Raw genomic sequence first — 25,267 nt, 5'->3', positions numbered from 1 at the left:
AATAATGCATGTGCTTATTAGCACAGTGACTGGCATATAGTAAGCACTCAATAAATTATATATTTGCATTTAAGTATACAGAAAATTGTATATATATTCAATATCAATCCTATAAATATATAAGTAAAAACCAAATATGTAATGATGTATGTCAGATGAAACTAATACATCTAGAATGTCAGACAACATATGAAATCAAGCATACTTAAATGACTGAATGGGATGATGAAAACAGAAATGAATGGATGCTCTGGTCGACCCATCACAGTAGTTAATTCTAGATATGTGAGTTTAGGCTGGGAAAGATGTATGCAAGAGTTCAAAAATATGGACTGCTCTTGAGTCCTGCTCAGAAAGTCCGCACCCCAGGTGTTTATGAGACTTAGTCCTTCACTTATTGTATATACTGTTTGCTTGTGATTTGCTTCCCCTTCTCGAGGGCGGGACTGTGTCTTTGCTCACCCATGTGTTTCCCAGCACCAGAGTAACATCTGGTGCACAGAAACATTTAATAAATATTGTTTCCATGAATGAAAGAGGGAATCAACACACCATTCCAGAGCAGCCCCGACACCTACTTTTTATAGGCTCTTTTGGATTAAATATGGTTCTGAATCATAAATGAGTTTCCTGCCTACCTAATCACCAAAGATCTCTTGCTCTGTTAGTGAGCCAGAATCAGATGATCTAAATACTCCTGACAAAGAGGCAGCTGTTTAACTCAACTCTTTATTCATGTGAGAGTCAATCCTAAAATGTCTAGAAATTTCAGAGGAAAAATACTAAATGTTGATTATAAAAGTTACCTTGCCATTTATAGATTAAAAAGGTAAGGAAACCATTCTAGATTTGCCACCACAGAGCCATGATGGTTTTGTGAAAGGGTCACTGATGAGCCAGACTCAAAGAAAACTCATCACTAGGCGTTAGAATGGAATGAGAGAGCACCTGGTTTGGGCAGGTATACACCTCTGCAGACTGCAGCCCAGGGCCCCTCCTAACTCTGCTACTGAAGGAGAGCAGTGATGACCCCATGTGCTCTCTGGTACCCCAGCCATTGCTCCCCTTCATTAGCACCAATAGAGAGTTGACTGTACTTACCATCTATTGTCAAACAGCATACATGTTAATATTAACACAGCCTTGTGGTGAACCTTCATGAAATCAGAAGCGTCCACCGATTTTTAGCGGTAAGTAATTTCTCCTATCAAAGCATGTCTAGCCCCTTTCTCTAGACTTCAGATCAGTAAAAGGGAAAAAAAGAGTCCAACTGAACTAAAAATATCACCCAGGGTTCCCACGCTGACAAACTGTTATATAAATCTAACTAAAGGGTAGAAAAAAAGACAGTTCATTATGTGGTATCTCTGTAGGTTCACTGATTTTATTATAGAACTATATTTTATGCAAATTCACATGGCTGTATTAATATATTTTTAAAATCCTGTAATAATAAACCTTAATGACATAGGTTTTCAGGTTAAGTAAAAAAAAAAAACCTACATCAAAATACTTTTAGGTTGAGAAAAGGCTTTGCAAAAACCCAAACCTACTAAAACTTTTAATCTGCATTAAAAACAGAAAAAGCTATTAAAATATATGTAATATTTGTAGTAAACATTTTTGGAAATCTAAGAAACAGTATAAAAACACATAGTTTGGATACAAAAGACTAGAATAAATTCTCTTTATCCAACTTACATAAAATCTGAATTACCATAAAATTCTCTACACTTCTATTAGCTAAAAGGACTCAACACTAAATTCGACCCTAAGTAAGTTTCTCTACTGATTAGCAAAAAAGATAATTAGTAAAAGTGGTTTAATTAATTTCAGCTGCCGTCCCTCTTTTCCATTTGCTTAACTTCTTTATTCTTCAACTGCTTAAAGCCTTTATTCTTCAACTGCTTAAACATTCTTTTTTTAGTTATTAAATGATTTATCTCCAAAAAATTTTAAACGTGTTTCTAAGAAAGTCTTAATGCTTAACACAACAGTGATTTTGAGCAGACATACCTCTCATTTGAAGAAAAGTTCAGAAGATGAAAATAATTTTCTATTATATACCAATGTTTAAAAATCACTCTTACTTTTGACACTATGTAGTCAAAGTATGTATTATATTCTGCAAACACATCTTATTTCTGTCGACTCAGTCTTCTGACTTATAACATGTATAAATCAATACTTGTTTAAATTGAAACATTTTATGGATTATCTTGAAAATGCATGTATACTGAGAATCTGTCATATACAAACAATCAATGAAATAAACATCTGTCCTAGAACATGCTTTTACTATAAACTTTATTAAATCTATTGTGAATTTGAGATTCCCTTACAGCCAAGTGCTTTTAATCACAATAATAATATTTAGACAAGAGAATCAAAATATTCATTGATAACAATGCAAATTTAAAGTTTAGAAAAATGTCCCTAGGCAATTTTTCACTGAGCCAAAATGTGACTTTTAAATGTAGGATCAATGGATCTTGAGAGTAAACACTGAATTTTACTTAAGATATATCACTTAAAGGTATTTTAATAAAACTATACATTCATTAATGTGATTACAGTGAAGACACAAGTGTTACAGTGAACCTTCAGGTGCTGCTAATTCTGTATGTCTCATCAAAGAGAACTTTTCCATCGCTCTCATCCTTACCCCCACTCGCGTACTCCATGACTAAATAGAGGGTCTTCTCTGTTTCAATAACTTCAAACAATTTTACTGAAAAAAGAAATTAGAGATATAACTTGTAATTATTAGCACATATTGGATCTGCTTTAATTTAAGTATAAATTTTCCCTCAGCCAAGGGAAAATTTGAGTATTTACTAAAAATCATTAATTATAATTTTAAACTGAAAACTTCTCTCAAGAGTTATTACTACTATGGAGGAAAACTACTTACCACAAAGTGATTTGGAACCAACTGCTGGGTCAAAAGAGTTAAGTTTCTGGGGTTAAAAAATCATTACTTTTTCTAATGAGAATAATATAATAAAAAGGGAAAAGCTTAAAATCAGAATAACAAAATTTTAATTAAAGCTTATAAGGAGATTTATTATAATGAGCTTATCATAAAATGTTAAACAATCTTTGATAGAGAAACAAAAAAATTCTATAATTATGTGGTGTTACAAAAGTTTCTGGTTAAACAGCTACCAAGTTATCAAACTTATGTAGTTGAAATTATTCATCACAAATAATCACATTAACAACTCTAATAAACATAAGATTTTTAAGTGTAAAAGAAACAAGTGTTAAGAAAATGAGCAGATTAAAAGAAAAATTACTTTTTACTTCTTACAATCCAATAACTTCCTATGTACTCAATATATTTATTTGTAAATGTAGAGAAAAATAAGAACTTATGGGAATAAGTAAACTAAAACTGAAATAAATTCTATTTTCTTAAAAATTTGAATTAGTGATTTTCCCTATAAACTACGGTCAAATCCGAAAGCATTTTATCAAAATTATCTAGAATTCATTTCTTATAAATACCTCAATGGTATCCAATCGCTGTTTAGAACCATTTAGTAGGGAGATACAAAAAATATTCATATGCATTAACCCCAAGTCACATGTATTATTTTAGTGGCGAGCACAAGACAGCAAGGTAGTAGAAAATAGCCATCCGCAGCCTTCAATTAACTTCTGTATAATCTATTTTTACCAAAAATATCACTTTCTCAGGTTATCACTTTTTATAAAGAGCACCCTTAAAATTCTATTTTTTCAAATAGCTTCAAATTAAAGAATATACGTCATCATTAATTGTATATGTAAATTTCGTACCTATATTAGGATGATTCAATATCTTCATTATTCGTACTTCTCGAAACAGCTGTTAAAGAAAACAGGTAGACATATTTCTGTTAAAATTATTCACTTGAAGAAATTCATCATCTTACAAGACACTAGGAGATCCTGGTAATGACCTAAGAAAGAAACAAGAGATTTGTTCCTCAGGCTCAACTCTAACTTCGCTGACACTTGATTTCCAGGACAATTTTAACAAGATGAATTCAGATGGTTCTATGTGCAGGTAGGTGTAAATACACCATATACCATAAAACTCAACATTTTTATTTGACTACTCTTCATTACTGCAAATAAAAGAAAAACACTGTAGAAATGAAACTAAATGATCTTACACATAATTTTTATCCAAAACCAATATTCCTTGGGGGCAGGGAGGGGAGTCCTGATTCTTTAGTCATGTCCACTGGCTGATCAGACACTTTATGAAAGATTAAATGATATAAACCTACACCAAATAAAATTTGAAAAGGAAACAAAACTATTTTCAGTAGCATTTTTAGGGAAACATATAATAGCAGTAAAGGACAGTAAAAATATATTTACCATTTTTTAAAAAAGATTTTATTTATTTATTTCAGAGAGAGAGATCAAAGTAGGCAGAGAGGCAGGCAGAGGGAGAGGGAGAAGCAGGCTCCCCACTGAGCGAAGAGCCCGATGCAGGATTCAATCCCGGGACCCTGAGATCATGACATGAGCCGAAGGCAGAGGCTTTAACCCACTGAGCCACCCAGGCACCCCTATATTTACCACTTTATATAAAACCAAGGAATACTGAAAATCAGTCACTTTTTGAAAAACAAGTGTTAAAAATTCCATTCCTTTTATTTTACAATATAGGGCCCATTTTTTTTAAAGTCTGACCTGGCATTTTTCCCCCCTCTATGTTGTCTTTGAGAACATGTTAAGTTCAAAATCAATTCAAGAAAATAGAATAAGTGATGATATTCTAAAAAGTCTTTATTATGACATGTTTTATCAGAATACATGTAAAGTTGATGCTTTCAGAGGTAACATTTCTCCAAGGAAGATAGACAAAGGGCCAGGAAGAACATGGAAAGTTGCTCAACATGATTAATTACTAGGTAAATGCAAATCAAAATCACAGTGAGATAACACCTCAGACTCAGGATGGCCACTACTAAAATATAAAAAACAACAACAACAACAAAAAACAATAAATAACAAATCTTGGCAAGGATGTGGTTAGAGTGTAGGTATCTAAAAGACTGAAAGCCGAGACTCAAACAGGTATTGTATACCCATGTTATGATAATACAATGGTATTATTCACAACAGCTAAACGGTAGAAGCAACCCAAGTGTCCACCGAGGAATGAATAACCAAATTGTGGTATATCCATACAATGGAATAATATTTACTCTTAAAAATAAAAGAAATTCTGACATACACTATAACATGAAAAAACCTTGAGAACATCATATTAAATTCAATCAACCAGTCACGGAAGGAGAAAACCATGTGATTCCACATGCATATTAGGTATCTAGATAAGTTAGTCAAACTAATAGACATAGAAGGTAGCCAGGGCCTGGAGTGACAGAGGAATAAAGGTTTATTGTTTAATGAGCACAGAGCTTTCAGTTAGGGAAGAAGAAGAAAGTTCTGGAGTTGGACGGTGGTGATGACTGCACAATAATGTAAATGTACTTGATACCACTGTACTTTTAAAAATGGTTAAAACAATAAATGTTATGTGCATTTTAACGCAAGTTTAAAAACAGAAATATAATGCGTTGATACGCCTCAAAAGATTTAACACCAGTGGAAAAACCTACTTAAGGCTTATCTACCACAGAAATCTTGTCCCAGCGATCCTTGATAATTGGCATACCGAAATGCAGGCAGTATGTAAGTCTCTCTCTGTATGTGTGTGTGCACATACATACATATTTATAAATAAATCGTAATGAAATCTATGATCAAGTAACTTTAACAATTAAAAACTGTACATCAATAAACAGAATATGAAAGCAAATGTATTCATGGTCACATAAATCATCAAGACCTGTTGACTTGATCTCCAAAATTCATCTCACCTCTGTCAACTCTATCCATCCACACCGGCAACACTGGATTCCACACGTCTCTGTAAACATCCATTCTGCATCCCTTTTCTATACTCCCATCCTCCAGTTCATTATCCACACAATACTACACTATTTCAGATCCATTGGAGGTTTCCCAGTGCCATTAGCACAAAACCCATAATCTTCAACATGGGCTACCAGGCCTTGAAAATCAAGATCTTGCTTACCTTACCATGCTTATCTCATGACACTCTAGATAACAACTAGATGGATGTCTCCTAGACGGATTTCACTCAAGCCAACCAGCATCCTTCTCAGGTGAGCTTGCTAAGATCCCTCTCCACTCAGGGCCTTTGTACAAGCTGTTCCCCCTCTTCCTGGAATGAATGTTCTTCATTCACTTTTTGAATTATGAAGTATTTCAAATTTGTTAAAAAGTAAAGAAAAACATGAAGGACACTGAGAGATGGAGAGGAGAAGAGAGTTGGGGGAAATCAGAGGAGGAGACAAACCATAAGAGACTGTGGACTCTGAGAAACAAACTGAGGGTTTTGGAGGGGAGGGGGAAGGGGGTTGGGTAAACCCAGTGGTGGGTATTAAGGAGGACATGTATTGCATGGAGCACTGGGTGTGGTACATAAACAATGAATTTTGGAACACTGAAGAAATTTAAATAAAAAAAAAGTACAGAAATAAATATAGCACTTACTTCTCTAAAACCAAGAATAAACAACTTATGCTAATATTCTGCCATATTTTCATAATATTTTATTATTTTAAATAAAATTATATATTTCAAATTTATAATTTTTTATGTTTAAGATTTTATTTATTATATATATATATATATAGAGAGAGAGAGAGAGAGAGAGAGCACACACGCAAGCAGAGGGAGGAATAGAGGGAGAGGGAGCAGAAGGGGGAGAGAATTTCAGGCAGACTCTGCACTGAGTGTAGACCCTGGTGTGGGGCTCAGTCTCACAACCCTGAGATCATGACCTGAGCCAATACTGAGTAGGATGACCAACTGACTGAGCCACCCAGGCGCCCATGAATATTTAATTAATAATTTTATTTAATAAAATATTGTTAAGACATTAATCATTATAGTCATAGCTAGAAGCTCATCCCCACCTCTTTTTCTTCTTTCCACCCTAGATAGAACCACAGCCCTAAGGCTGGTATGTAACAAGCTACATACTTTTATAATTTTCTATATGTATATATATAAATAGCAATATTACTTACATAAATGGCAATATTACTTTTTTGTGTTATATAAATGGAGTCATATTGAAATTATTTCTCTAAACTTATTTTTTCTCCAACATAATGTTTCTTTGTTCTATCTCTGTTGTGTATAGATCTGGTTCATTTACCAGAATTGCTGTGTTCCATTATAAGAAGAAACCAGTTTATATACTGTTCTGTTGAGGATGCTTAACTTATTTATATATTTTCACTATTGCAATCTGTGTTATAATGAATACTCTTGACATGTTTCCCTAAATACCCAGAAACTTCGTTTTTTGATCATGTTGCGTATACACCTTCCACCTAATTTGCCCCCCACCCCCATTCTGTACATGACGGGCTAGAACTCAAGAAATGTTGAGTGCCTACGCTGCTTGGTCTTTTCTATCTTGGACCCCATAACCCAAATGACCCCTTAGAGCTATAAGTCTCTGTTACTGGTGGTTTTTGCTGACTGGAGCTTCTGACAAAGGGAACAATCTCTACTTAGAGGGGGCCCCATAGGGTTTGGGTCTCATTCCCTCCCTAAAATGACTAACGGGTTTTAAAAAGCAGCTATTAGTTTGCCACCAGACTGTTGTCAAGACAGAACACCTGTCTCAGAGAGATGTCTGTTGACCAAACTGCCTTACTCAGGTCCGTGGGCTAGAAGGAGGTGAGGAATATAGCATCAGAAGGGGTGTGTGTGTGTGTGTGTGTACATGTCTACATTACACCTAAAATATAGGTGTTTTTAGGGCAGTTTTATGTTCACAGCAAAATTAAGCAGTAAGTATAGAATTAGCCTGCCCCTCCCATCCCCATATGCACAAGCTCCCCAACCATCAACATCCCACACCCAGCAGTACATTGTTTTACCGTCAGTGACTCTATATTGATACATTATCACTCCAAGTCTATAGTTTACATTAGTGTTCATTCTTGGTGCTGTATATTCTGTGGGTTTTGACAAATGTATGATAGTGACATGTACCCACTATTACAGTATCACACAGAATAGTTTCACTGCCCCAAATAGCCCCTGTGTCTCATCTAGTATCCCTCCCTCTCCATAAATCCCTGGCCGCCACTAGTCTTTTTTACTTTCTCCATAGTTTTGTCTCTTGAGAAGATCATATAGTTGGAATCATAGTATGTGGCCTTTCCAGATAGACCTTATTCATTTAGTAATATACACTTAAGGTTCTATGACGTTCTCTTTTCTGGACTTGATAGAGTATTTCTTTTTAGCTCTGAATAACTTTTCATTATATCAACATTACCAGTTAATTTATCCACTAACCTACTGAAGGACATCTTGATTACTTCCAAGTTTTGACAACTGTGAATAAAGCTATGCTACGAACTCTTCGTAGGTTTTTGTGTGGACCTAAGTTTTCAACTCATTTGGGTAAATACCAAGGAGGATGACTGCTGGATTATATGGTAAGTATGTTGGTTTTTTGAGAAACTACCAAACTGTCTTCCGCAGCGGGCATACCATTTTGTATTCCCACCAGCAATGAGAGTCCTTGCTGCTCCAAATCCTTTAGCAGTGTTTGGTGCTGTCAGTGTTTTGGATTTTCACATTCTAATAGGTGTGTAGTGGTATTATTTCATTGTTTCAGTCATAATTCCTAGTAACAGATGGCACTGACCATCTTTTCATAGGCTTATTTGCCACATATAGATTTTCTTTGATGAGATGTCTGTTCAGATCATTTGACCAGTTTTTAATCAGTTGTTTGCTTTCCTCAGTCTTTTCAAGCCATTTTTTTTTTTAAGAGAGAGTGAGAGAAAGAGAGAGAGCATGAGAGGGGAGAAGGTCAGAGGGAGAAGCAGATTCCGCATGGAGCTGGGAGCCCAATGCGGGACTCGATCCCGGAACTCCAGGATCATGACCTGAGCCGAAGGCAGTCGTCCAACCAACAGAGCCACCCAAGCGCCCTCAAGCCAATTTTTGAGCCCGTTCCAATCTCCGACAATACCAGAAGCCTGTGCACAGTAGCAAACATGGGTTGTCCATCAAATACCTTGTCAATTCTACTCTGTAACATCAGAGAATGGGTCATTCACACAAGTAGCCCTGGAGGCCCTGGCAGAGGAAGCCAGAAGTCACATCCCTTCACTTTTCCCTTGTGGGTCTTAGGGAGGTAAAAGGCCTTGGTCTGGGTGGGGTGGCCTCAGGTCAGCTGAGGGAAGTGTGCCCAGGGAGTCCTGGAATCCAAGTAACTATCCCTCCCGCCAGGACTTTGGAGGCTGATGCTGGGGTGGGGCTCTGTGGGATCTCCCGTGTTCTGGGGGTACAGTTCCCTCTGAACACACTCAGGGTTTTTGTCTTAACTTCTGACCCCACCTAGGCTTCCTCTGCTTATTGGATGAACCGTCCTCCAAGTAAGACTGGCACCTCCAGAGAAAGAGGAAGTAAGGGAGCCTAGCATCAGACGACCTTTGCTCAGGGATTCCTTTGGCTGACAGCAGAGGCAACAAGTGGGTTAGATTTTCAGAAAACTTATACTTCTGCTTTCAGCCTTTTTATACAATTCACATGTAACTATAAAATCACAACTCACAAATCTGATGATTCTGGGTTTTATTAACCAGAGTTCCCTTCTCCCCTGAAAAACAAGTCAAATACTATGCCAGCCTCTTACTTTTAAACTCATGGCTTTCATGAAGTCATTTTACGAGCACTGAGTAATAAAATCAACCACCTAAACATTAAAAAAAATCATTTTACAAGGAAAAAGGGTTATTTGTAACTCAGGTATAAATATATTTTTAGATACTGAAGATTTTTTTTTTTTTAAATACTGGTTTTTTCCCTCTGAACCCTATACCTGAAGAATGTATTATTCAGAATAAACACAAATAGTCCCTATTTCGGTTTTGCTATACTATACAGATTTTAAAGTGGCTAGACCTGTTATTAATAGGAGCAGCATTACTGTAACTGTCATTTGCATTCACCAGTATCATAGTTATTGTGTATTTCTAGTAGAAAAGTCCCTGAAACCAATCTGGCTCTCCTACACTTACACATAAGTAAATGACCTCTGTTTGCTTTACTTGGTCTTGCTTTCTTATTAAGACTTTCTCTGTGAGGTTGCTGTATTTGACTATAAAATCACAACTCACAAGCACTGCAGGACAGAAGCTGGTAAGTGGGTTCTGCTTTGTCAACTGTTACTCTGTATGCCCTCGGCAAAGCCCGTGCGACGCTCGAGCGCTCCATGCTCTCGGTCCGCGGGGCTCCCTGTACCCTCGAGCTCCCGAAGCTGAACAGCATGTTTACCAAAGGTTATCTAGGCCCCAAACATATCTGTCAGCTATAGACATTACTGCAAACAGCTAATGTAATTCATATATGAGTTTGTATTGCTGAATAAGAAATTATCACACCCTGGCAACTTGGAACAATACGCATGTATCATCTCATGGTTTCTGGGCAGGGCTTCTTTGGGTCCTCCCGTTTCCATCAAGGTGCTGCTCTCTCATTTCAGGGTCCCATGGGGAAGAGTCCATGTCCAAGCTAACCCAGGCTGCAACTACAGAACTGAGGACTCCGGCTTCCTGCTGGCTTCTGAGCGGAGGCCACCCTGACCTCTTGGAGACTGCTTCCATGTCCTTGCCAAGCGGCCTTCTCCAACATGGCCATTTACTTTATCAAGCCAGCAAGGACAATCTCCAGGGCAGGCTGCCTAGCAAGACAGGCCTAAATAACACAATGTAATCATGGGAATGAAAGCCCATCACCTTTTCTATATTCTATTGGTTAGAAACAAGTCAGAGGTCCTGCTCACATCTAAGGAAAAGGGATTATATAAAGGTGTGAACACCAGAAGCAGGGATCATTGGGGGTTGCCTTAAAGTCTGTCCAATACAACTAAATGTTACATAAACCAATGAACTAAAGTTTATTGTTTACCAAAACAAGCCAAACTGAATAATCTGTGAATACTAGATAAAAGCTACTAAAGAAATTATTGTCCACTTAAGTGTGGGCAAGCTAAATGTCAAGGATGAAAATAAAATCTAGTGGTCTGCTCTCAGATCATTTCTGGGTGTCTTTAAATTCTCCCTTTATTAATTAAAGAAACAAAACAAAACTGGAAATAGCAGCAAATGTGAGTTTATGGGTGAGATTTGTGCAAGGAAAATGAAGCTGAATGCCAATCAATAGACCCAAACTAGGAGTGTAGGGTGGAACCTTGACTTATGTGAAAAGACTGGTCAATGGTGATGTATTTTATTCAATTTAAATATCCATATTTTTCATACTTCTTCCCATTAGCGTATGTCTTCAGTTAACAGCTCCTCACTGCAGTGGAAGAGGGCTTCTACCTACTTTCCCGCTGGCACGGCCACTTCTAGAAGGCGGTCTAGGAAGTGCAGCATGGACAGGCCACACCAGCTCTAGTTCTAGCTCCACCTCCTCCTCTTCTGCCTCAAGAAAACACATCAGATTGTAAAAGTGGAGACATATTGTCACATAGGTAATCTTGAATTTATTCTCATTAATTTTTATGCAATTATTATTAGCAAATTTGGTAGTTTATTCTTGGAAGCAAACTGTGGAGACAAATCTTACAATGTATAATGAAAACATACTGATGTCTCTTGGCAGCTCCATGGTTGAGAATCAGTAATCTCAAGGAATGGATTAGATGCATATCCTTTGACATTCCATAGATGCTCGTTTTTGTTTTACTTCATAAGCTAGGTTTTGAGTGCCAATGATTTCATGAATGCAGTCCCTGACAGGAACCTAGAATTTAGCCACTCTGTTCTACCAAGAACAGAGATGAGCTGGAGACAGGATTAAAATTATCTTCTGAGGATATCTGGGTGGCTCAGTCGGTTAATTGTCTGCCTTTGGCTCAGGTCATGATCTCAGGGCCTTAGGGACTGAGCCTAAGCTCAATTAAGCTCCTTGCTCAGCAGGAAGTCTGCTTCTCCCCCTCCCACCTCTCCCTGCTCTCTCTCTCTCTCAAATAAATAAATAAAATCCTTAAAAAAGTTATCTTCTGAAAATTGGAGCATCTAACAAAAATGTCCCTACAAAAGTAGCGAGAAGGCCACTCTACTGCCCTCTGGAGATGAAGCCAGGGAAACAGTTACAGGAAGGGCCAAAGTTCTCATCAGAATGTAACTTTTTATTCCAGTGAAAAGAATAACACACAGTTATCTCAAGATGTCTTCAATATGCTGTTCTATCCTTAGTTTCCTCTCCTTCGGTAATCACTGACAAAGAGAGAGGAAAAAACCGTAACCAGTAAGAGCATGAATGGGTCTGTGTGGGTTGGGTGTGTGCCGGCTAAAAATGACAGGCAGTTGTGGAAAGAGGAAGAGTGGTTGCTGCTGGAAGAAGTTTTTAGTGTGTTTTAAGGGGCACACTGACTTCGGACCATGAAAGCCAGTGGCCTGACCCACCCATCACCCTTCTTCCCAAAGAAACGCTTCAACTGTCAGCTAGATTTGGGTCCTTAACACCACACATCCGGAGAATCGGGGCCAACCACACGGTAGCACACAGCTTAGTAAAAGGTCTAAGATGTCTCCTCCTCTTCACAACTCCCCTTACCCCTTCCCAAAACCACAATATTCCAGCTGGCCGCACACAGGAAAGGGACGGGGCTAATTACTGTCAGAGCCTCCACTTCAGCGGCCCGAGTCAAAGGAAGCAGAGAGCCAGAGAGATCCCTCAGCCCAGAGCAGACCATCTTCAGCGAGGGCGCCCGTGTTCCCAGGGCTTGCTGTTCCTCAGGAGAGGTGGAGACGGTGGAGGGCAGAAGGAGAGCTGAAAATGTAGACCATGCTAAGAAGCATAGCTCGAGATGGGCAGTTATTGTTAAAATATCAATTACTGTATGCGTCCTACGTCAGGGACAAGCCAGGAAAACAAAGGTTTGCGAATAGGTTAAATAGCCCCACACGACTATTTGAGTTTCTGATTCGAATTTTTAGTTCATTTTTTTCTTGCTCGTTTTCAAACTGTGACATCATGATGTTTCCAGCATTCTTCAACTTAGCAGGAATGCTCCAAATTCACAAATACTCTCCAGACCTGCTGTGGGCCGAAATCAAGGCCAGAGCCTGCTGGAGCCCCGTGTGTTCAGTCCGAGAAGCGAGTTCTGCGTGAAGGCCCGCGGCGGGCTTGCGCCGTCAGCGAGGCGGGGGGCCCTCCCTGTTCGGACTTCATGACCAAGTAGGAATACGTGGCCGTTCAGCGGCCTGAACTGCTTCCTCCTTGGTTCTTGGCGTTGTTCCAGGGAACTGAAGTGAGTCAACAGGGGAGATATTTACTTTTCATTTCAGTCCTTCTAGTTAGGGCTTAAGGTCAGGGTCAAACTCCATTAGTGTTCATCAGTATTTGCCTCATTTGTGAGCATTTTCTGTGTCTCCCCTCGGCTGTTCTTTTGCTTCCCATTGCTTCTATTCCTTTTGCTTCTTACTCTTTTTTTGATGATGGGGAAATCTGTTATATTTAGAAGCAGCCACGTGGACATGGCTTAGACAATCCTCGTTCTATTTACACCCAAAGCTTCGTAGTCAGGGGCCAGTCGAATGGACACCCTCCTTCCCCCAGACCCGCTCACCGTGTTGCCCTTGGCTTCATCAAGGTCACAGGACCCCTTCACTTCTCCTTTGGTCTTCAGGCAGATGGAGAACAACACTGCGGCCACGGGGACCTTGACAAAGGCAGAGTGGTCAGGCTTGTTCCCATTGGGGGAGCTCTTCCAGGCTGTCACGGGAACTGGGGCTCATAGGAGAGGAGGGTGACATTCAGATCTTCTTGTGCCTTTTGACACAGCCTTCTTGGCCTTTTAAATATTTTGTCCTGATTTGGGTTTGGTGAGGGGCAGGAGCCCTCCTTTGCCTTCGCTGTAATCTTTATAAAAATCCTATCTGTACCTTTCATAGCCATTTACTGGTCTGTCAGTGAGAGGTGTGGGCACTGCTTCAGCCTGCAAGTGATGTTCAGCTCCTAGAGACTGCTAGGTCGTCATTGAGACTCTCTCAGAGAGAGAGATTTTATATATGATTTCCCGATTGATATGATTAATATATATATGATTTATATATGATATGCCGATGTTAACAGAACCCTATAGATTAAACTTTCAGCTTTTAAATTTCTAGGGTCATCACCTCACTCTTTTTTCAGCCTTCAGACATCTTGTGGACACACCACATATTTTATAAAGTTATTGCTAGTCGCATAACAACTTCAGACAAATTTCTTAAGTTCTTCCCATGAAATGGTAGTAGAAAAAAGAGATCTGAATACAAGTAAATGAATATATATTAGACGATTTCTAACTAAAAAAAATAAAAGTGTTGTTCAGTATTGCTTCCCAACCTTGACAACCTTTAAGTCAACTATTTGTTCCAACATTAAGAGAAGGTAATGCTTTTTAAGTGACAGGCTGGGCCACTTTCCCAAGTTTCATCTAGATGGATTACAAGATTATAAGATTCTTATTTCTTATCAACTAGTACTAATTTTATATTGCTCGAGTCCTTCCCAAGGCCTTGGACAATTCCGAGCTCAAGCTAGTGCTAAATAAACATACTGTTTGAGATAGCGAATCAAGTAATTTCAGACAAAATATATTAAACATAAAACAGATCGGATGTGAAAACAGTTTGAATTAGAAGGGATGGAAATTTAAATGGGATACCATAATGCACCCACAAGGTTGACAAAAACTAAGAAATTCGATAACATAAGGTGTGGGCAAGAACGCAGAGCAGCAGTAAATCTCACAGTGTTGGCAGAAGTATAAACCGTTATAACCTCTCTGAAGAGCAATATGACAGTATTAGTAAAGTTGAGGATACGTGTGACCTTCAACCTAGCAATTCCGCTTAGAGAGATTCACCCTAACACATCTGCTTGGAGACATACATCCTTTTACACATCTTCACAGAAAAGATATACACAATAACGATCAGTGCAGCACTGCTTCTGCAGCGAAAATGGAAAGCTAACTAACAAGGAGAAAGAAGTGAAACACAAGAACACCAGGAACCGTCTACACATTCACCAGTCAAAAAAAACCGCGAACTGTAGCATGCCTATGAGTAAGATAATGGGTAAACTGTTGCATCCTCTCTCAGTGGTCTGCAGTAACAGTAGCGAATATAAAGGCACTGGGCTATGTAGACTAACATGACTAAAACTTTAAGACAATGTTACTTGAAAAAAGCATGTTGTAGAAAGACAAGAGGTTTAAAAATAAATAATATGTAGTGTTTTACATATAGAAACACACAATGTGAAAAATGCTTTAAGTTTGAATGAGAATAAAAAGATCAAATTCAGAATAGTAGTTACTTCCAGGTAGGAAAATACATGAATAGAACCCAAAAATAACACCTAAGGCTTCAGGTGTATCTGTAATATTTTATTTCTTAAAAAAGAAAAGAAAAAGAAACGAAACAGTTTAATCTAACAAATACCATAAGAAAGCAACTTTTTTTAGAATGAGGAGGACATTTTGAAGTCCCCATCCAAAAATTATAAATAGCCCAGTTTACTATGTCAACAAATGGCCCAAATTAGAAAAAAATAAGAGTATGACTCTCCAAATAACAAAATGACAATATGACTTTTAAAATAGCTAGAGGTGTAACTTTTAAAATAGCCTGAATGGTGTAACTGGTTAACCGGCTGACTCTTGGGTTTTGGCTCAGGTCATGTGCGCAGGGTCCTGGGATCGAGCCTCACATCAAGCTCCACGTGCAGTGCTCGCAAACTCTCTCATAAATAAATCAATCTTTAAAAAATGAATAAATAAAACAGCCAGATGGTTTAGTTTAAAACTCAAAGGTGATTTAGATTTCTAGCAACCCCGCTTCCAGAGAGAATCCTTCCATGTTTACACGTCAGTAAATCTTACATAGTTTCTTGAGAATATAGAGACATATGCTTTTTTTTTTTTTAAGATTTTATTTTATTTTCTTTTGACAGAGATCACAAGTAGGCAGAGAGGCGGGCGGGGTGGGGGGGGAGGAAGCAGGCTCCCTGCTGAGCAGAAAGCCCGGATGCGGGGCTTGATCCCAGGATCCTGGGATCATGACCTGAGCTGAAGGCAGCGGCTCTAACCCACTGAGCCACCCAGGCACCCTGAGACATATGCTTTTATAGCTAACAAAGGCCAAGTAATTAGAATAGAAATCTTAAGAGTCAGAGACAGAAAACACACACCAAGAACTGTTAAGAAACAAAATCACTACCAAGAGTTAAACAAATAAAAACGAAAGCAACTCTTCATGAATGATCCTTGGTTATGAGTGCTTAATTTTCAGGAGCGCAGAGAGATTTAACATTCTTGTGGAGACAGCAAAGGTTTCCCTGCAGAAATGACGCTAGGGCTGAAATGTGAGAAATGAAAGAATACGGATGAATTAAGTCCAGGGGTGCAGGGTGCCTTAGGCAGAGGGTGGGGTGCAGAGTGGGCTAGGAGCAGCTGAAAGTACTGAGGCTGGAAGAGCAGTGCATGGGGCAGAGCCCGTGGGGAGTTGGTGCATCACAGGGCAGAAGAGGAAGGTGGGGCCTTGAACACCTTGTTAATGAATTTGATTTCCAGACGACCAACAATGGAATGCCATCTAGAAGTCTAAATGAAGGTCTTTTGTATTCTTGATGACTTTTTAACTTTGCGTGTGGGTGTGTGCGTGTGCATGGATGGGTGCGGAGGGTCGCAAAGTGGATGCAGAAAGACCAGCTGGAGGGCTACTGGGGCAGCCCACGGGAGAGACGACAGGGGCCTTGTCTACAGCGGTCCTGACGGGAAAAGATAAAAGCAGATGTTCTCAAGAGACATGTGGGACAAAATCTGCACAATTCAAGGACAGACTAGAGGGTAAGACTAAGGAAGAGTGAGGAGTCAAGGATTGCTCCGGACTTCTGGCTCGCACAACTCGACGACTGTCACTCACTGACAGAGGATGCTGGAAGAGCTCCCGCGGGCGAGGAACCGAGTCAGCACGGCAGAGACCGGGAGCTCAGCTTTGGACGTGGTAAGTTTGGGCTACCCTTGAGAAATTGAAGCAAATTTAGGGGAGGTCTTAGTTTGAGGTATAAATTTGTGACTTTGCCTACCGTTGAGACAGCCCAGGAAGAGAATACAGAAAGAAAAGAGGACCAAACTTGGTGGGATTCTAATATCAAGGCCAACAAAAAAGGCAACAACTCTACATAAAAGGAGGGACCAAAAAAAAAAAAAAAAAAAAAAAAAAACCAGAAGAAAATATATGGAGAAATACAAGCTTTCTTTCAATAAATTCTCCTTAGATTAAGAATTAATTAATGAACACATGTATCTGGCTCAATGGCACAATGGTTCAATTGGCTTGAACCATAAAAGAGTTTCCATTCCACTTTTTTTTTTAAATTTTTTATTTCTACTGAACTAAAAAAAATCTGAAGTCATGATCCTGCAGATTGCAGAAAGGAATCAGCTTCAGGCGATGTGTCAGTGACATTCAGATTGATTACTTTTCAAAGATATTTCTCCCTGAAGATGACGTACAGCTCTCAGACAGGGTCTAGTCTAGGCTGCTAATCTTATCACACTGAAAAGTTGGAAGACCAGAAGTTTCGAGTGGGAAGGATGATAGCAAGAGGATTCTTAATATACTGTTTGGATATGCTTGTTCTGGAAGGTTATCTTTCATATTTGGATGTAGCATTTGTGTGTTAGACATGCCCAATGATAGGTCATTGAGACTTCTGTCCAATAACTAAAGAGGGCCAACAAGGGTTAGAGAAGTCAAACTTTTGGTCAGTGGACTACTCGAAACCATTTTGTTGCTGTTGTTGTTGTTCTCAGAAAATCTGGTTATTTTACATTCAACATATTTCTAGCTAGACATTAACATTATTGGTATCACCTTTTAAAGGAAACTTGTTTGAACACCTTCTCCCTCAAAATCCATCATATTTCTGTTTGAAAGACACACTTCCCACCAATTCTTCACATTGTACACTAAAGAGACATCTTTTAATAGCCATGATTTCATAATATTCTGTTTTCAATATTTCCTTCAAAGCCAAATCAAGATCAGAGGTGTGTTGCTAACCACTAATTTCATGGCAAATGAATTACTGTGTGACCGGGCATTAGGTATAATCTTATTTATTCACAGGGCAGTATCATTCCTTGCAGAATTTCTGCCCCCATATATACTCTCCAAAAAAAAAAAAAAGGTCCTCCTCATGTTTCATCATTACTAATTTGAAGACAACTTTTGCAGTCTACAACCCAGCTCATAAAATGCTAACTCTTGGGGCACCTGGGTGGCTCAGTGGGTTAAGCCTCTGCCTTCAGCTCAGGTCATGATTTCAGGGTCCTGGGATCAAGCCCCGCATCAGGCACTCTGCTCAGCAGGGAGCCTGCTTCCCTTCCTCTCTCTCTCTGCCTACTTGTGATCTCTGTCAAATAAATAAATAAAATCTTAAAAAAAAAATGCTAACTCTTACCACTTAGATTTTCACCAACCCACAAAAGAATTGGTCAAGACTTTTCCTTCAAATGGCCCACATATGTGAAAAAAACAATAAAGTGAAATACGTTATAAGCATGCACGTGTGACAGTAACTGGTATTTCAACATATGTCCAACAGAGATATCTGCTAAGGAACACTGCCTAAGAGCCTCTTCTGCTTTCTCCTTGATAAAAATATGCATCAATAATTATATGATTGCTTTTATAAGTTTGGTTTTAATTTGCTAACAGAAATTTAATTCTGAATATTGCTTCCATGGTCCTGTCCTCCTCTCTAACTATAGTGACCATGGTAAAAATTGTTTTGCAGATGCTCTGGAAGAATTAACTAGCTTACCAGAGAGGTTGCTGGGCTTTATCTGAAAACTCACTGAAGTTTAAATGGCTTAGGTCACCATTTGACAACACTTTACACAACAGATAATGTACCAGACACTAGGAGTAAACGGATTCTTCACTTCATACGTCTAATTCTCAGATGTCAGTTACTGAAAATTGATTGTATGCTCCCTGCTTGTACAAAACCACTGTCCTACAGAGATCCACAGTCTATGTCCTTGTAATGCGGCAGCTCTCTTTATTATTTAAGGGTATAATTCTGAGTCACGACAGTGGTATCTCCACTCTTCTTTCAGGGTTTACTACTCAGCAAATCACTTCAGAAACACTGAGCTGTCTTTTTGTGAGTTGGGACTATAATGCAACATTGTAAAACAATAGAAAATGCAAATTAATAAACAAGACAGGAAGATCAATAAAGTGCACCCCGGTGGCTATGAGCTGAGAAAGGCTAACACAGGCTCTGTCAGCCACGTATAAACTAATGCGTCCAAGTGTAAAAAATTTAGTGGACTTTCCTAGCAAATGATAATTAATCTTACATTTTGAGCATGTGAACTATCAACAAAATTGCTTCACTGTTTTGTTTTTCTTCTAACGTTATTAGGCTACTTAAAAGATCCCCAGGAATCGCTAGTATAGTTCATAAACCCTACCCCAAAAACACTAACTAAAATATCAGGTGAGACTTATGGTCCAAAGAGGAAGGGGTAAATATAGCACCGAACTCAAAAATGTTTAAATGATGAAAACTCACTAAACCGGATCCTACTCACTCGAAGTATGGTATAAATAATATGAGCACACTATGTGGGAAACGTTGAAGCCAAAGATGCTTGACAATTCCAAAGACCAAACTGTTTTTGAGAGCTTTGCATTTTAGAAGTTTTGAACGGTTGCAGTATCAAATTTAGGTTACTTTGTCTATCACTGATGCAATTAGCAAAGGAAAGTACTCTTTCCTATAAATGTTACACAGAGCAGAGAACATAAAGGATGGGAATCAGCTTAAATTCAGATCGGGTCCAGAGTCAGATTTAACTAAACACTTTTGGAAATGAGATGAAAATGAATCCTTATTTCAAATGTATGTGTTACCATTATCTGCCTTTTAATAAGCAGGCCTATGACAGACAACATGTTTTGCTATTTCTTACCTATAGGACTTCACTGTCAATGCTAAGGTAAACAAACAGATTACTTCTCAGTCTATTATTTCTTTTTTATATATAAAAAAGACTGGGTGATCCTATTAGCCAAATGTTGAATGTTCTACAATGCATGGGAACTAACCAAGCCTTGTCTGTTGTTAGTTTTCAAAACTCTTAACTGACAGCAAATCTATGAACATAAATGAAAATTATTTCAAAAATAATGACAAATACACAGTGTACAGGCTACATTCAGCGAATGTCTGTCTTTCCTTGGATTTTATTTTCACACATTAAAGAAAACAAAATTGCCATCATTCTTTACATACCTATTTGGAAAAGCGACACTTCATCAGCAAGATTAGCACCATTTACAACAGAAATTACTTGTCATCAAGAACATTTTTTAGTTAATCGGATAAATAAAGCAAGATCCTACTTCACGTTTGCATGTTTCAACTAGTGCAACTGTGGTTCTACAGTTTTCTCTGGGCCTCTCTGGGAAAGACTGAGCGGGGGTCATATTACTGGGCATCCAACTTGCAAAACAGGCCTCAATCACTTAACGTCACTTAAAATCACTGGGTTTACCAGAGTAACTCACAGATCAATCCAGGAGGAGTGGAGAAGCCAGATGGGGATGGACGGGGCCACTGAGCACACTTAAGCACTTTCTGCCTTTTTAAAAGATTCCTGGCAGAGGGGTGGCAAATTCTGCCCCACTGTGACTCCAGCCCAGGAAAAGAGCATCTTCGGGTAACTCACCTGCCCACAGAGGATGCCTTTTTGTAACTCATTCAACTGCATCATAATTAGCTAATAGACTGGTGCTAGACATTTCTCCCAGAAGACATCTATAAGGTATACCATCTCACAGAGAAAAGACGAGTATAGCAAACATTTCTTTCTCCCTGATCAGAACTATCAAGGCTTTGAAAGTTAAATTTAAAAGAAATCTCAGTAAGTAGTACAAAGACAGATCTCTGAATAGAAGTATATAAAATAAACTGAGTTATCTGGCACTGTGTCAAGTGGGAAAGCCTTGATCTTACAGAGCCAAATTTTTAAATTTAATGTTAAAATCACTGCAGGTATAGTTAAACACACCATACTAAAAAGGTCTTACATTAAGATTCAACCGGTTTTAGGAACTTAAAGTTATTTATCCCATTTTCACAGGTGACCATGATCCTATTACAGTCTAATAAAAAATCACAATATACAAACTTAACACATATGGCATAAGTGTTAAAATATCTGCTTCATTCTTAATGTACTAAAATGTGTATTTGAGAAACTTTTCCCACATAAGTAATGAGCAACCTGAAAGAGCTTCCCTAGGTTTCATCAGGGCAATCTCCACCCTAACTCCTTTCTTTTCCTCCCCTTGCTGGTTTTTATTTGCACTCTTTGACGAAATGCTCATATTTTTTACTCTAAGTTAGCAGAGTGCCTAATGCCTGGGGAAGAAGGAAGAAAAGAAAGGATGCAATAAAAGGAATAAATAGAAAAAAATAAAATAAAAAGTAAGTGAATAAAAAGAATAAAAAGATAAATGAATAAAATAAAATAAAATGAAATGAAATGAAAGTGAAGCAATAAAAGGAAATCATCTACGGGCAATATTAACCATAAATAGATTTTTAAACAAAACAGAATCCTGAGTGTTTCAAAATATTTGTTATGAAGTTTTATTCTATTGAATTAAAAGACATAAATTCCTTACATATGGTATATGCATTTGAGTTATAGACATTTCTCAAACAACTACCCAATAAATGTAATTGAAATATCATTAAATATAAATATTATGTTTTATACCATGTCTTTTCTTCAGATATTGATGACACGTAGTATTTTACCTAATAGAAAATTTAGGATAATTGACTTTACAGAATATCATATATTAATAAACCCATATTCTAATTATTTACTATTAAAATAATTAAATACCTTTTGTAGACTGGTAGGATTTAGCTGAGTTTTGTCTATTATTTTCACAGCAACCTGAAAAAGAGAATCATTAAACTATATATTTGAGAATATGTATTTTGATGGATTAAAAACTTATAAAGCAAAAGTCTTTCATCTCATTCCTAACTAGATGTAATCTGGTTGTATTTGGTGCTCACATCACTAGCTGGCTTCTGGTGCATTCCATCGACTTACGTCTTTAGGACATAGGACTCTGAGTCAATAAGATGACATCTTTCATGTTTCTTCCAAGTCTCCCCTTTAAAGTAAAAATTATTTGTATCTTAATCTTTTACTTACGATCTTAGTAAGTTACAGTTATCAGAAGGGAGGGGCTTATAAGCTTTCAGTAGGTTCAGTATCATGTGAACAAGGTGATTAGAGACATCAAACACCCAAGTTCACTTATAGCAGCAAACTGACCAATGGGATCAAGTCTAAGTCTCCGCCTAACAGAGGCCGTGTCTCAGCAGTTCCTGGAGCCAGAATGGGCAGAGGACTAAAATGAACCGTAAGTGACAATAATGTTATGTATAGAGCAAAAGAAAAACTTACTAAGAACAAATTATGACTGAGATCTTCATAATGTCCTACCGGATTCAGGAAACATTAAGTACTATTAACTTGTCTTAGTCTTTACTATACAATTTATTAAATATTAGTAATAAATATTTAATACATAAATTTTTGCTAGGTACACACACATAATTTAAAACACATGGGATTTTAGAAATCCAGTTCCCTTATTACCTGAGAAAAACATCTGTTTCTAACCACAAGTGCAATGTGGTCTCTAAAGAGATAAAAATTAGTGGGTGACTTCATACACATTTATACCTACTTTACTTTAAGCAGTAATTAATGAGAACTTAACCCTGGCCCTGTTCCTAGGGTCAGGAAACAAAGGCAGCCAGAAATGCTTCCAGAAACCATATGAAGAAGACAGAAGTCTGAGGAAGGCTCAATCGAAGTGTGCCTGTTTTATGAGACAGGGATGAGTCTTTTCTGAACCTTCAAACACCAACTTTTTGTGCCACAATACAGCTGTCCCTGGATGTGCCAGTCACACATATCTCAGTGTTTACCAGCTGTCAGATGTCACTTATTCCCAGCATCAGCTACAGGAAGGCTTTGTAACAAGACTCTGGAGAGGTCCAAGTAAATATCAAAAAGCATCATGAAAACTTACCTCTCTACCAGTTAGAACATGTCTTGCCAATTTCACTTTGGCAAAATTTCCCTTCCCTATTGTTTTTTGTAAACGATAATTTCCAATGTGAGGCTGTTCGTCTGTTGCTGACGTAATGGAGTTTCTACACCGTGGGATGTTCTGTCTGCTACTTGATTTGGTAGGCGGGATATGCGGTTCAGTGTATCCATCCACGGATGTATGCTAAGAAAAAGGTTACAAGATTTCATTGTTAATGAAATTATATTTTAAAAAGGACAGAAAAACTACAAACAATTTTTATTCACAATTCAAGTTCAGTGAAAATACGTTGCACTATGTCTACTTATAATTTCTACTTGACTTTAGCTTGCTTTGCCAGAGGCAATGTAACTATTTAAAATAAAATGTTCTGCACAACTTTAGTCATATGTTTTCATTTTTTCAGAGAGAGAGTGCTCCTGTGCATGAGTAGGGGCGATGCGTGAAACAGAGGGAGAGCAGGAAGGGGAGAGAGAATCCCAAGCAGGCTCCATGCCCGGTGTGGAGCCCAATGAGGGGCTCGATCTCACAACCCTGAGATCATGACCTGGGCTAAGGTCCCTTAACGGTTGGATGCTTAACCAACTGAGCCATCCAGGCACCCCTAGGTATATGCTTTTGATTAAAAAACAATAATAAGGAGACAGATGGATAGAAGTCACACAGACCATTACTCCTCTAAGGGTATGATCCCTTTAGGCTGAGATGACAACACAGTCCCAGATTGTATCATTTAAAGGGCAGGATGTCTTCAATGCCAAGGCAAACAAGTTCATGGGTATAGCTCTGTTTCTCCAAACTGGCCCCACCACTTGTCATGCTCACTCTCTAATTTGCTGGCATTCAGCTCAGTCAGTTGACCCACGGCTGCCTGCTTCCTTATCCTGATGGCCCCTGCCCAAGCCCCTCACCCAGCTTACTGTGCTCACCCAAGAGCCGCAGCCCCGCTGGGTGGGTGAGCGAAGGCCCACTGCATTCCTCCCCAGCGCTACTCTTGAGGCAAAGATGTGGGTCTATCTGACCGTCTCACATGAGCCCACAACTGTAACGAATCCTACTCAAGGGCAGGCTCAGCGTCTGAGTCTCAGGGCCGCTGCCTGACGAACCGTCCACCGGCTCTCAACGCTCCTGCTCTCGTTCGGGTTTGCCTGCATTCTGACGTGCGCAGGTTTCCAGCAGTTTTTGTGAGAACACAGAGTCACACATAATAAATGTAACCTCTTTCTCCAACTAACTTCTTTGAAATAGTGAAGGTGAGCAGCACAAATTAACAAAAGAAAGTATTTTTTATTGGCAAAGTAACTAATTTAGCCTGTGTTGTCCTGCCTATATGACTACAAACTTGTCCAGAAAAATTCTGATCAGAAACTTTCTTTTTTTTTTTTTTTAAGATTTTCTATATTTATTTGACAGAGAGAGACACATCGAGAGAGGGAACACAAGCAGGGGGGAGTGGGAGAGGGAGAAGCAGGTTTCCCGCTGAGCGGGGAGGCCGATGCAGGGCTCGATCCCAGGACCTCAGGATCATGACCCGAGCCAAAGGCAGACGCTTAACAACTGAGCCACCCAGGTGCCCCTTGATCAGAAAATTTGTTAAAGGCAATATTAAAGATGACTCCATTTACCAAGTTCATGTAAAGCATGACTCAAGATCATTTTTCTCTTTGTTAGTACTTGAGGGTTTTTTTTTTAAACAGGAGAATATCAAATTTAATTATGTATGTAAAAAGGGCTCCATAAAATCTGAGGCCTCTACTTTCAGATTTTTTTTTTTTTTAAACTTGGCTCAAATTAAAGAGTTGTCGCTGGGTCTTACACAAACCTGCGGCCTCCGGCCTCGTTGTGAACTAGTGTCCCCTTAGTGTATCGCACAGCAAACCGCTTTCACATAGCTCATGATCGGCTCTGCTCTACTATCATCACACACTTACTTCTCTGTCTCTACCTCCCGACCACGAGCAATC

The 25,267-nt window shown here is 38.6% G+C and overlaps 1 protein-coding gene across 6 annotated transcripts in view; it reads right to left on the bottom strand.

The window, feature by feature from the left end:
* MARK1 (microtubule affinity regulating kinase 1) overlaps positions 1-25,267 on the bottom strand; it is a 114,937-nt gene that overhangs the window by 45,073 nt on the left and 44,597 nt on the right. For 4 of the 6 annotated variants that reach the window (XM_032318185.1, XM_032318183.1, XM_032318184.1 and 1 more), the window contains exons 2-5: positions 23,283-23,486; positions 22,073-22,126; positions 3,805-3,853; positions 2,666-2,731 (exon numbers count right to left, since the gene is read on the bottom strand). In XM_032318185.1, the coding sequence (XP_032174076.1) occupies positions 2,666-2,731; positions 3,805-3,853; positions 22,073-22,126; positions 23,283-23,486 (373 nt within the window). Of the gene's footprint in view, positions 1-2,665; positions 2,732-3,804; positions 3,854-9,999; positions 11,560-22,072; positions 22,127-23,282; positions 23,487-25,267 lie in introns of those variants that run through there. The other 2 variants (XM_032318186.1, XM_032318187.1) reach the window with 2 other exon arrangements.

This window comes from Mustela erminea, chromosome 17, assembly GCF_009829155.1.
Source record: "Mustela erminea isolate mMusErm1 chromosome 17, mMusErm1.Pri, whole genome shotgun sequence".
NCBI lineage: Eukaryota > Metazoa > Chordata > Mammalia > Carnivora > Mustelidae > Mustela > Mustela erminea.
This window is presented reverse-complemented; position numbering and strand designations above follow the sequence as displayed.